The following is a 14,238-nucleotide window of genomic DNA, read 5'->3' on the forward strand; positions in this document are numbered from 1 at the left end:
AGTTAATATTTTAAATTTTATTCTGGGCTTTTTGCCCTGCCAGACAAACCTAGAGATATCTCTCTGCCCATGGTCCTGCTGATTATTGGTATCACTCTAAATAAACGGTGATGATAATTATAATAATTGAACTCATTTCTGACCTCTGAATTTAGGTTCATCAGGCCCTTCTTCCTTTTTATTAGTGGGATTTTTTGTTTGTTTCCACTGTAACAAGCAGCCTGACAAAGCCATCCTCACCCCTGGAAGATGGGACCCAAAAGTGCTGGGCTATACTGCATCTTTCAAGGGAACTTCTCGTCAGTCCGCTTCTGTCTGTGAAGTCTGCTGAGAGGCCCTGGTACACACAGTCTCATAACATTAGCTATATATTTATAGTTTCCTCTTTGCAACCATATGAGATAGGAGGTTGACAGATAAATAACAAAGTCTTTGGAAGCTGTGTGTATGTGTTTGAGGAATACATTCACAACCTCACCAAGGTTGCCTGTGTCGTCTTTTTGAGGCTCTCTGGAATCCTAACCCAAGGAACATTTGATATCTAGTTGTCCCCTGATGGTCTCATTTTGTATTTAAGTACAAAATACATATATCCTTAAAAGCCAGAAAGAATGAAATACTGGATAAAATGCTAAGGAAAAATCAAGACAGGTAGCTGGGGGGGGGACCAATTATAAGCCAGATAAATTGATATTTTTTGGATCAATTTTTGTTGGTGAAAATGTATGTAATCAGTTTAGTTAAAAGTACCGTATTTTTTGCACCATAACACTCACTTTTTTCCTCCTAGAAAGTAAGGGGAAATGTCTGTGCGTGTTATGGAGGGAATGCCTACGGGTGGCATGCCTACGGATTTTCCTCCTCTAAAAACTATGCGCGTGTTATGGTCAGGTGCGTGTTATAGAGCGAAAAATACGGTAATTATTGTTGGGATATAACATGCAATAAATAAAATAACAAGCACAACAACCTTTCCATTCTACCTGACAGTTACCTGAACTCTAAAGCTTGCATACTCTTTCAGTAAACTGGTCCAGAAAAATATTACATTACCTATTTTGTGTATCTCATTCTCTGGAGTTTCAAAGGAACTCTAGTTTTTGCCACTGTACTATAATTTCTGGCAACTTACCACTTCCTCTAGGTCACAGCCCAGCCCAATACAGTAACACCTAACTTACAGGCAACTGGCGTGAAAAGAATATACAATACCAGTGAATTGTGTGGTGGTTTTCCTGAAACCAAATAACCTACAGAAGACAAATTAGTGCTGCCTCTTATTTTGTAGGCACTGAAACTTGGTTTTCTGATTATTTTGTTGAAAGCTGCTTTGAGCTTGTGTAAAGGTTGCCTGTAAATGTGTTATTTTTTAAAAAATTGTCTTGTTTACAGGGCATACTTTTTCGAGAGTTGTCTTGTTTACAGGACACATTTTTTGGGAGAATAACTTAAGTTTTGAGGTGTTAGGTTAAAAGCTCAAGAGCAGCGCCTTTAAAGGGACTGCGGGGGGGGGGGGAGGAATAGCAGAAGGAATGTTTTCCTCTGTTTATCCAGGTGGACTATTTTGTTTGGGCATCTGAGTTGCTTGTTTTGAGGTATTCTCCAGCACTAATGTGAATACTTGCTTAATGGTGGTACATTTGTCTAATTTACAGTAGACATATAATATGATTGTATACCTCTCAAATCACCAGGAGACTTAATCCCCATGGTTGACTTCAGTGAGACTACTTTGGAGTAATTAATTTTGTGGATTGCAATCTTTTATCATTGGTTTGTGACTTGATCACTAAGCATAAATCACGAGCTGCCTTTTCATTAACCCTTCATTGCACCTGCACATTTATCTTTTTGGAATAAAACACTTAGAAGCAAAACAGTTCAGTAGTCAGGCTTGAGTATCTGAAGCATTTAAAATTTAGAGTCCAAATCTTACAGCTTTGTTGTTGTTTTTTAACCTTCCCAACAGCTTCACTTACAGTGTTAGGTTTTGCGGTCCCTGGAAGCAGCTATATGATGTTGCAGGCTAGAATTATTTAGCTATACAGTATATATCAAACCTAACAATGGGAGAAGTTTTGGGACATAGTAGTACATGTGAGTTTGGTAATGTTGGTAAGTCAAGCAAATGGGCCAAGCTGTAGTTCCCAACGCTACCGCATAAGGAGTGTCAGATGTAGTATTTACTCAGCAGGAAGAAATGGCATAGGCTGTGCAAGTTCTATCCTCCATTGTTCTGTGCTCAGGCTTTCAGTTTTTGGAAAATATTCCTACTTTGTGACCAAAAATATTTGCGACTCTGATTTCTCACTGTTGAACCCTGCCCACCCCACCCCACCTGCTCCCTTAGAAGTATACGCAGAGTCAGGTTACTGCTATTCTAGCAAACATCCTGTAAATTTAAAAAAGGTAGTTCTCAAGAAATTTGGCTCCATCACTTACAATTTCTACTAAGGGATTCAGCAGCCACATAAGACCTTCTGTGGAATTTAAGCATGGTTTACCATGAAAGCAAAAATAAATTTTGTCATTTGACTGCAAGCATAAATATTGGATAAGGACACTGATAACTTCTTTCTCTTGGCTTTTTTTCCTGAGTTGGATTCCTGTAAGAGATTAAAACCAGTGTTAGAAACTCAGATATATAATCTAATCAACAAATGCAGCAGTGTTTCTGTGAGATGTATGTGCATACTGATTACAGCTGATTGGTTGGACAGGACTTCAGGAATATGAGTTGTTCTTTCAACTTACCAAACTGCTTTTGTACCTTTGATCTTTTATTTGTTGGGGGCTGCTAAATTTGCCATTTTATAAACTTGAAAAAACAGACCTTTTATATGAAAGCAGATATACATGTAACCTTGTCAAGACTGTTTTTTGGATTTTAAAAATGTTTATCTATCTTGGGAATTGTACTTGGGCTAAGTCTGAAAAACAGCTTACATTATATTTAGTTAAAATAAAAAAATTTAAAAATAGTTGAGTAGCACCTTAAAGGTAAAGGAACCCCTGACCTTTAGTCGAATCGCAGACAACTCTGGGGTTGCGGCGCTCATCTCGCTTTACTGGCCAAGGGAGCCGGCGTACATGCACACAAAAGTATGCACACAAAAGCAGATACCTATAACAAACTTAGTTGCTCTCTAATGTGCTACTGGACTATTTTTTTATTTTTTTTTATTTCGACTACGTCAGACCAGCGCAGCTACCTACCTGAATTTATATTTAGTTAGTTTATGGCGGGTGGCACTGTGGTCTAAACCACAGAGCCTAGGGCTTGCTGATCAGAAGGTCGGCAGTTCGAATCCCCACAACAGGGTGAGCTCCCATTGCTTGGTCCCTGCTCCTGCCAACCTAGCTGTTAGAAAGCACATCAGAGTGCAAGTAGATAAATACGTACCGCTCCGGTGGGAAGGTAATTGTCGTTTCCGTGCGCTGCTCTGGTTTCGCCAGAAGCGGCTTAGTCATGCTGGCCATATGACCCAGAAAAACTGTCTGTGGACAAACGTCGGCTCCCTCGGGCAGTAAAAGAAGATGAGCGCCGCAACCGGACCTAACCCTTTACCTTTACCTAGTTTGTGTATACACCCCAGGCACTCTCAGGCCCCACTGAAACAGAACGGCCCAGAGATTCATCTCTACACACCCTCAAAGCTGTGTTATTCCTAGATATTTGAGCCCTTTTCCTATTAGTTTCTTAATCACCCTACACTCCTTCTCCAAGCTTCCTGCATTTACCCTTACAGTGGTGCCCCGCAAGACGAATGCCTCGCAAGACGTTTTGGAGGTGCTTCGCAAAACGAATCTCCTATGGGCTTGCTTCGCAAGACGACAATGTCTTGCGAGTTCCTGCTGGTTTTTTTTCCTTTCCCCCTTTTTCTAAGCCGATAAGCTGCTAAAAGCCGCTAATAGCGCTAATCCGCTAAGCCGTCAATGGGCTTGCTTCGCAAGACGAAAAAACTGCTAGACGAAGAGACTCACAGAACGGATTGTTTTCGTCTTGCGAGGCACCGCTGTATTTTGGTGCTTCATCTAGCTTTCACAGGCCCTGCCCCAGACCAAACAAGCATCCAGTTCCTGGAGAGAGGCGACGGCCAACCCTCCTTGCTTTTCCTTTTCACAAATGGCCAGATTGCACTTAATTAACCATCTGTTTTATTGGCTAGTTTTACATGTTGGGGAAAGGGGAGCACAGAGCTTCAGAAATGAAGCTCAAAACCGTGTGATACTGGAGACTGCATGTGAAGACTTGGGACAGAAGTAATTTTTTTCCTGGTTTTTATACATGATTGCTGTAAAATGGAGATGGGAAAAGTCTTCACAGGATAAAAATGAGACTACTGGAAAGGCCAAATCTATGTGTGTTTAAAAATGTAATATTTTGTGTTTTATTTTTATAAGTGGTCATATATGAATTTCACTTGCAAAAAATATGGAAAGGGTGGTGACAGCTTAATTTGAATAACTTTTAGAACAGAGGATAAACTAACATAAATTAATCTGCAATAAAGGAAACACGTTTAAGGCCTTGTATAATGAAGTAGGTGGTGTTAATATATAATATTGGTGGAGATAGTTCCTTTCAGCAGTGTTTAGGTGATCATCATAGCATTTCTTGGTAATCATACTAAATGTATAGTAGCAGTTGTTTCAGAATCCAAAAGTATTGGCAGGGCATAAGTGCTGTTTACATGTATTTTATAAATAGAGGACTTAATTACTATTGTTGCTGTTCCAGTGAAGGGCATTAAGCCCTCAATCAGGAAGACCACCCATGGAATCAGAAAATTACCACTCTGGGAGTGTATACACAAACAACAGTGAAAAAAGGTCACCACCAGTATCAATTATTTTTTATTTAGCCATTATATAGGGACAAGCAGCCAAGCTGAAATATGTTTGCAGAAGTCAGTTGTTGTTAAACCATAATTCCTCCCTCAAGCTTAAGATGTGGTCTTCTTCACTGCCTGGTAAAGGCATTAAGACCTGCAAATGGAACCTGGTTAGTTAGATTTGTCATGGCCTGATGAATGTCAGAATGGAGGTGGGCTTTTTCTCTGGTGCCACCCATACTGTTGAATGCTCTGCCTGCTGAAACATGGGAGGCCCCATCGGTATTGGCAGTCTGGTCGCCCTTGAAGATGCGCCTCTTCAGACCAGCATTTCCTTCTGTTAGATATTTAATTTTGGATGTTTTAATGTAGTTTTACTGTGTGTGTTACCTGTAGTTTTATAATCGGCTTTATTCTTACTATTTTGCTGTTGGATTTTGTCTCTCATCTGCCTTGGTAGCCCTTCTTGAAATAAAATGCAATATATTGATAATTCCTTTTACTACTAACACTACTATTAATAGCACAGCAGCAACATTGGGCTAAATCAGAGATAGCAAATATGATGACTTCCAGATGTAGTTGGACTACAACTCCTTACATCTTTGACCATTGGCACTGCTGGCTGGGGCTCCTGGGAGTTAAGAGTCAAATATCATCTGGGGGGCTCCAAGTTGGCTACCACTGTGCCAAACAGTATACCTTCTGGTTGATGAGAATGGTCTCAAGTATAAGGTTTGCATTATTGTCTGAAAAAGACCTGAGCAAAGTAGAGGTAACCTAGAGCTGAGAGCGAATAGAAAAACAAGACAGATGAAACCACAGGTGGAACATTGACAAATCTTGAGTGCTACCCTGTACTCATCATAACATCATTATTGGCAGATCACTGTGTGCATGCCACAATTCTGCAGAAGTGCAGAGAAAACACCAAATGTGGAAGTGGCCACAGAGCTCTTGCTTCCTGAGAAACTCTGCTTTTGCCTTTTAGTGGTGGTGGTGGTGGTGGCGGCGGCGGCTGTTAGAGAGGAGTCTTCAAGCCTTATGACTGTGAACGTTGCCTTGAACACTTGTATGCAATGTTTTCTCCTTATGGAAGCCTTAAATGTGGTTGAATAAGATACTCGCCGGGGGGGGGGGGGGCGCAAGGCCCTGGATGGCTGTTTGCAAGGAGAAACAGCATGATGTATGCACAGCCCTGGCTATCATTAAAAAGTTAGCAACAGTCTATTCCAGAGCTGGGGGGCCTGGGGACCCACAAATCTTACTGAAGTCCAACTTTCAGTATGGCCAGGGGACAGGAATGATGGGAGTTGTAGTTTTCCCGTATCTGGAGGGCCACAGGCTCCACAGCCCTGGAATAGTTTCAGTCCATTCTCCATGCTCCCATTATTTCAGTAACGAAAGGACCCCCAAGGTAGCTTATAAATAGAACAAAGCATAAAACTATACTATATCGCCTGCATCATGAATCCCTCTTCAGTTTCTGCTGTGGATAAACAACATTCCTCTGGTAAATATGCTTCAAGCCAGGAGTTACCTTGACAGGACTCCAAGGCCATAGGACGTTGTACAAATCCTGCCGACCTAGTTCTTTGTGTAACTTGGGGAGCTGCCATCCGCATTGTGTTTGTGACACAGGAGTGCTTCTGCCTGTCAATAGTTATGTCTAAAAACACGATGTGGAAAGAGTAATGTAAGCTGTGTTCAAGAAGGGTACATTGACTGGCGGATGTTGCCAAAGGCAGGAGAAGCAGATGTTGCCAAGAGAGATGGGAGCGGCTTGGCAGCATCCACAGGGTGTGGGCCAACCCTTTCCAACAGACACAGCAGCGAGTTCTGAGGAATCCAAAATGAATCAGGCCTACAAGTATTTGCCTATTTAAAACAACCCGATGAACTTCAACTTTCCATCCAGAAGATACTGTTCCTTCTCTCTGCCAGTTCATTTCCTTCCCCACTGCCATTTTTCTCCCATTTCTTTGAACCGCTAGCCTTTTAAAAAAGCCCTTTCCTACCTTCCCACCCTTCTCTCTTTTGACATGCTGTGTTTCCAAACCCCTGCTGCACCTCGTCTTACAGCTTTGCTTTTTATTTCTCACCTCCAAACCCAGATTGGAGCATCTCTGCGAATCACAGTTGATGATCCTTACTGTTAGAGCAGTTTAGTCACTGGCAGAGGGACTTTTCTGCCAGCCCCACACCCCTGCAACATTGCCACAGCTTATTCAGTTGCTGCAGGAGGTGTCAATGGCATATAATATATGAAGCAACTTCCAGACCCTTATTGGAGGGTGGGATACGACTCTAGCCATATTGTTATCATGAAACATCAAGTAACATTTTCTGGTGCTTTTTATATGGGCTTCCTTGCCAGTATTTGAAACTCTGGTATAAGCTAGATGCCAAACAGCACCTTAAACCTAGGTTGCGCTTGCCACAGTGCAATGTCTTTGTTTGTTGGGGTTGGAATAGATGACCCTCGGGGTCCCTTCTAGCACTACAGTTCTATGATTCTATGATCTCAGCTACATTGTTTGAATGTAGCTTTCTCTTACAACAATTCCCTTGTCCCAGTATGCAAGAAGAAGAAACACACAAAGTGGAAATGGCAATGAACCATGAACTAAGGCAGAAGTTTTTAAATGCTGATTGCTGGGTTCCATTTGGGTGGCTTGTGGAAAGCAGTCGTGTGTGCGTGCGCGCATGCGCTTCTGAAATACCACTTGTTGGAAGCTGCAAGAGAAATTGCCTCCTCTTAAATGTTGTAATAGCTTTATGAATAGGCTTATTAGTAGCCTTTTAAAGTTACCGTAAATATTTCATTTGACTGAATTGTGTATGTGTGTGTGTGTGTGTGTGATCACAATCTGATAGAAGTGGCGGTTAATCACAGCTAAATTAATTTAAGTGCTTGCTGCACTAGATCATTTTAGTGGGTCTGGCTTCATCGTAGAAACAGATGGGTTGTGCAGCTGAGATGCTTGATGGATCCATCCTTGGTACACTGAACCAATTGATTGCTGGCAACCTTGCTCATAATTCAGGTAGCAATATGTGATATTTTAGGAATAGTTTTATTAATAACCACATAGCTCTTTTTATAATACTGCTTGAGTGTTCAGAGTAATGAATCATATTTACAGCCTTGTAAGGCAGATGTGGGGGAACATTTGACCCTCTTCATGTTTGCTGAACTGCAGCTCCCATCAGCCCCAGCAAGCATGGCCAATGGGTGTTGTAGTTAAGCAATATCTGGAGAGCCGAAGAGCCCCCACACTTGTTGTAAGATAAGATCTATATTAACATAAGGTGTGCAGGATCAGACAAAAGACCCATCTCATCTGTCAGGTTTACCACACTGGTAAAGTTGTCACCCGGAGAATCTAGATTTGTGGGGCTATTAATTAATTAATAAATTCCTCCTGGAAAACTTCCAGAGCTGGCTATTAATTTTATGTATTTATTTCAATAATTCATATCTTCCGAGAGAGTCTCGGCAGCTTACATCCTTCATCAAACACAAAACAATACCGTAGCTGCAAGCATCATTTGAAAACTGCCTTTCAACTCCCCGTTAGTCACTTTTATGCTGGCTGTTCTGCTTTCTTCACTATCTTCCATCTTGCCTTTCACTCTACTAGTCCAAATGCCACAGGAGCTCCCTTCCAATTCTCCTCCCACAAAACCCAGCACACTGAGCCCTTAAAATCATCCTCTGTGCTCTTCCTCCACCTTCCAAATAGTTCACTTTATAGCAGCTCTCCTGCACATTTCTCAACAATTCACTGCCTCTTGCTGCCAAATCATTCCTCAGGCACTGCTGTGCCAATCCTGCCTAAAGTCCCACAAACCTCCCTTTCATCTCACCCAACCTTTTAGTCCTGTAGTCAAAACTCCTTCTGAAGTCAACAGCCCCTGCTCCTTATCAGTAGCATATTGAACCGTCACATTGTGGTTAATAGATGCAGGCAGACTTGTTTTCCTTGAATTTCTCCGATCGCTTTTTATTACGTCTGTACATTGCCTTTCCAGCATAAGCTACCCAAGGTAGCTAAGATTAAAATGAACTCTTTAAAGGTTATATATTAAACAATATTGATATAATGGTTAGTGTCAGACTAGGATCTGGGAGACCAGAGTTTGAATTTCCACTCAGCCATGAAGCTCACGGGGGACTTTGCGCCTCTCACCGTGAACTCCTGCCAGGAGAAGTGGGATATAAATGTAGTATTAATAATTGTGTGTATGAAAACGGGGGGTGGGGGGTGGAAATCACAGTTTGTTGTGAAATGGTGGCCACTCGGTCACATTTTGGATTAGCCCTAGGTGTGCACAGTAGTTCAAAGTTGACAAAATTGCCTCTCAATTTGAGGAGACATACTACCCTTCAGAAAAACAAAGCAAAGCAAAAAGGAACATTTGCAGTATATTTGATTTTTAGAACAATTCTTGGCTCAGCTGGTGAATTTCCTTGTAATTGCCACAACACAGAGAATTTTTAGAGTAGAAATTCTGCAGAGAAGGGTGCACGTGACGAAGTGGTAACAGAAGTGAAACTACCAAAAATAATGATTTTGCATAGACTTTTCTCTGTCTTCTTTAAACAAATGGGGGGGGGGGATTGGAAGGTGAGCTCATATTACAGAAGCGATGCTGCAGATCCAGGGTATCTTGTACAGTGGTAAAGGTAAAGGGGACCCCTGACCATTAGGTCCAGTCGTGGCCGACTTTGGGGTTGCAGCGCTCATCTCGCTCTATAGGCTTAGGGAGCCGGCGTACAGCTTCCGGGTCATGTGGCCAGCATGACTAAGCTGCTTCTGGCGAACCACAGCAGTGCACAGAAACGCCGTTTACCTTCCCACGAGAGTGGTACCTATTTATCTACTTGCACTTTGACGTGCTTTCGAACTGCTAGGTTGGCAGGAGCAGGGACCGAGCAACGGGAGCTCACCCCATTGCTGGGATTTGAACTGCTGACCTTCTGATCGGCAAGTCCTAGGCTCTGTGGTTTAACCCACAGCGCCACCCGCGTCCCCTTTACAGTGGTACCTCGGGTTAAGTACTTAATTCGTTCTGTAGGTCCGCTCTTAACCTGAAACTGTTCTTAACCTGAAGCACCACTTTAGCTAATGGGGCCTCCCACTGCCGCCGCGCGATTTCTGTTCTCATCCTGAAGCAGAGTTCTTAACCCAAGGTACTATTTCTGGGTTAGCGGAGTCTGTAACCTGAAGCGTATGTAACCTGAAGCGTATGTAACCTGAGGTACCACTGTACGATCCTTTCCCTCCCCAAGAGAAATCTCTGAATAGGACCTCAGAGGACGCATGCCAAGCGGCTTATAAGGCATTCCTGTTCAAAAGGCATAGCTGCTCAGTTTCTCCATGAGTAAGTCATCTGGATAGCTTAAAGGAATTGCCTTACAAGGAAGATCTGAGCTGCTGTGAAATGCAAGCTATATTGGGTAGAAACAGTAACTGGAAAAAAATAGCTCAACCTTTCAAAAACTTGATATGAGGATGGTGCCTACCCTCCTGCTCATCTTTCCTACACTGCTACTTCTTTCAGGCTTTGCATATCTCTCTGCAGCCGCTGCTCTGGCTTACTGGTTATCCTCCCCACCACTCTGGTGGAGCTATTCCAGTGGGACCAGTGCCACACATAGAGCCAGTGCCACAGGTAGAGCCATGTGCTTGACCATGGCAGGCGTGCTAGCACTGCTTTGCTTTTGAGTTTCTAGTACTGTGGCCTTCAGACTCATGGCTGGTGTTGGCAAAGGTTTCTACTAGTGGTAGCCCTTCAAAATGGGATTTCTTCCCAAGGAAGTTCCAGTCGCCCGCACCTTGCAGGCTTTTGCAAAGATAGCCGAAATCTTATTTCGGGCTGACTAAACAAATTTAATTATTTTAGCAGTGATTATTATTTTGTTGTTTTGGCATTTGTTTTTGGTTAAGCGCTCGAAATAGTTCTGAAACTTCATTATTTCGCACTGAACGCAGTAACTCTGTATTGGAATTGCTAGCAATTGTTAACTGCTTTTCAACCTATGGACAGCTCCTGCCAGCCTCAGCCACCTTGACCAATGGACAAAGAGGATGGGAGTTATAGTGCAACATCATATGGGGGCTCAAGGCTGAAGAACACTGTTGTAAACCACCTATGGAGCCTTTTCTAGCACTGAATGTCAGATTAAAGGGGTCCCCACCCCTTTTAAAGTGCAGTTATGAAGGTTACGTGGTTGAGGTTCTTTCTCCCTTCTAGACTAAAAACCTGTGGCGTTGTTCAGGTGGCTAGGTGAGTGGTATGGTGGCTCTATCTTCAGGTAGTGGCTTGGAGGCAATAATTCCTCAGTGAAAACACAAGGCAAATACACATGGTCTTAAATACTCATACTTAACTTTATTTCCGCAGGATAAGTTCAGAACGCAGAAAGGAGAAGTCCAGAGATGCAGCCAGGTGCAGGAGGAGTAAGGAATCGGAGGTGTTCTATGAACTGGCTCACCAGTTGCCTCTTCCCCACCATGTGAGCGCACATCTCGACAAAGCCTCAATTATGAGGCTAACAATCAGCTACCTGCGCATGAGAAAACTGCTTGATGCAGGTGAGATTTTACAGTTGGAGGAGGATGGAGTGAAAAGTAGGGTTTGGAACAATTCAGTGAATCAGAAGTTTTAACTCTTGTGTTTCAATGATCTGAAATTGCATCATTTCTCAGCAGCTTAATTTCACTCCCCACCCCCTGCAGGTCAGGAAGGTCATTTCGTGAAATAATTGGAGGGGAAAACCCAAGAACTATCTTTTTTTTCAGTGGTTGGAGCTCAAAGTGTGCCATCCTCTCACCCTCAACCCCTGTGACATTGCTTTTGCTAGAGAATGTTACCTCCACAAAATGAGCTCTGGAAGAGATAACAGACTTGCTACATTTTGTTAAAGACTGCCAGCAACACAAGCTTTTTCGAGGTTTATTTGCATATATACCCTGCTCGGTTAAATTGCCGCTGTTTCCACAATATTTACTCAGCTGCCTCTGCCATCTCTTAAAAAGCAATTTTATATACCTTTTACGTAACCTTTAATACCTGGTTTATGCAGAGACAGACAGTCAAAGACCGAGGGCATGGTTTGAAGACACATGGTGCTCTAAACTTACTGAAACTAGTTTGCTCTGTGCTTGGATGGCACACACTGTAAGTTCCTGATTTACCTGAGAGAGCCAAACGTGTGATCATCTCATCCACTTGTGAAAGTACTTAATGGGGTGAGGACTTTTCCCTGAGAAATTTGTGATGTTAAGATATGTGAGTAGCATAGGTCATAAGTACATATTAAAATTGGAACAGACACCATAGTAGTACTATTATTATCAGTCCATGTCTTGTTCTAACATACAAAATCAAGTATTCTTCATTTTTTCATTAAACTGGTTCTCCTGTTTTACTTCACAAACTTTTATTAGTTTTGCTATAGTGATGAATATCTCAGATACTGGAGTGTTGAGGCAATAATAAATTATTATTATTATTATTATTATTATTATTATTATTATTATTATTATTATAAACAACTGCCTTTCCTTTCAAGAAGAAATATAGAGGTGATTCACAAACAAACAAATTTATTATTTATACCCTACCCGTCTCAGGTATAAAAGCCAAGAAGCAAAATAATAATAATAATTTAAACAAATTACAAAAAATAGAGCTACTTGTAATTAAAATACATAGTAAAACAAGTAAATGAAAGCACCCATAATTAAATATACAACGAACAAGCTATTTAAAACAGCAAAATAGTTAAAACAGTTAAACAGCAATCAGAGTAAGAGATTCAAATCTAGGGATCTGGGAAATTGAATGCACTGGCTTTGTCTCCCAAATCTCTGACCAGGCATTATCCTCAGATTGGTAACCAGTAGCCTTCTTCCAACATTCCTTTAGACCCTGTAGGTTTCCCATATCAACTTTAATTAGTTGATAGTGTACTCTTGCAGTCACATCCTTAGTATTGATATTGTATGTTCAAAGTCAGTCAAGGTTTTAGTGTCCTCCGAAATCTAAAATTTTGACTTTATAATGTATAATGTCCCTTATGAGCCTTCAGGCTACAAGAAGCCTTCATAAAGAAAATCTTGAGCTTTTATGTAGGTTCTTCAACTTTCATCTTTGATCAGCACCAACTTTCCGCCTTTATGACTGGTGTATTTTAGCAATGATATGAATGAGTGCTGATGGAATCAAACAGGAAATATGAACATTGGTGACCGACCAAATTTGTCTAATGCCTAGGTGTCTGAAATCTAATGTGTAGATGTCTTAATGTCTAGGTGACCTGGAGGCAGAAGCTGAAATGGAGACTCAGCTGAATTGCTTTTACTTAAAAGCTCTTGATGGATTTGTCATGGTTCTCTCAGAGGATGGAGACATGATCTACATGTCTGAAAATGTGAACAAGTGCATGGGGCTCACACAGGTAGGAAACCAGCATCTCCTCCCATTGCTTTAGCTGAAACAAAATATTTTCCTACAATACAGCCACATTCCCATTAACTTAAAAGTACTGAACCTGGGTTGGGTCCAGTGTTTTGTCTATGGAAAACACACTACTAGATTAAACTTTTTCTTTTGCAGTTCGAGTTGACCGGACACAGTGTGTTTGATTTCACTCATCCGTGTGACCAGGAAGAGCTGAGAGAAATGCTCACCCACCGGAATGGTAAAACAGAGACGTTCAAACTTTTAACTTCAGGTCACATGCCTCATCTGATTGCTTGCTACTAATTATGCTTGATTGATTTAAGGAACAGCTTAACCCAGGATACTTACCGTATTTTTCGCTCTATAACACGCACCCGACCATAACACGCACCCGACCATAACACGCACATAGTTTTTAGAGGAGGAAAATCCGTAGGCATGCCACCCGTAGGCATTCCCTCCATAACACGCACAGACATTTCCCCTTACTTTTTAGGAGGAAAAAAGTGAGTGTTATGGTGCAAAAAATACGGTAAATTAAGTCTGAAACACCCAAGGCTGCTTTTCAAAAGTTATGAAAAGTTTTTGCATTGCATGGTTTGTTACTTTTCTAACTGTTATAAGCTTCCTTGCAAGGGTTTGAACACTAAAAGGTGGGAGTTACACAAATAAAATACAGATTTTAATATATTGAGTAGAAATTGTGATTCAGTTAATGCACTTGCCCAGCCAAGGATCCTCTTTCTGGGTCCAGAGCCCCTGCCTCCTTTGCACATATGGCAATATGTGACTTGAGCAACCCTCACATAGGTCTAGACATGCCTGGGCTGTACTTGTGCAAAATCCTCCCTTTTGAGGGCCTGGGGAGCCAGCCACTTGTAAAATGAGTAATGCTATATGCTCATAGACCCAACTCTTCCCATGCCAC

General features: G+C 41.8%; 1 protein-coding gene across 2 annotated transcripts in view; it reads left to right on the top strand.

Moving 5' to 3' along the window:
- Positions 1-14,238, top strand: part of HIF1A (hypoxia inducible factor 1 subunit alpha) — a 41,590-nt gene that overhangs the window by 13,025 nt on the left and 14,327 nt on the right. For both annotated transcript variants that reach the window (XM_082217176.1, XM_082217175.1), the window contains exons 2-4: positions 11,247-11,437; positions 13,160-13,305; positions 13,464-13,548. In XM_082217176.1, coding sequence (XP_082073302.1) covers positions 11,247-11,437; positions 13,160-13,305; positions 13,464-13,548 — 422 coding nt within the window. The remainder of the gene's footprint in view (positions 1-11,246; positions 11,438-13,159; positions 13,306-13,463; positions 13,549-14,238) is intronic.

Source organism: Podarcis vaucheri, assembly GCF_965113315.1.
Source record: "Podarcis vaucheri genome assembly, chromosome: 1".
In the NCBI taxonomy this organism is placed as follows: Eukaryota; Metazoa; Chordata; class Lepidosauria; order Squamata; family Lacertidae; genus Podarcis; species Podarcis vaucheri.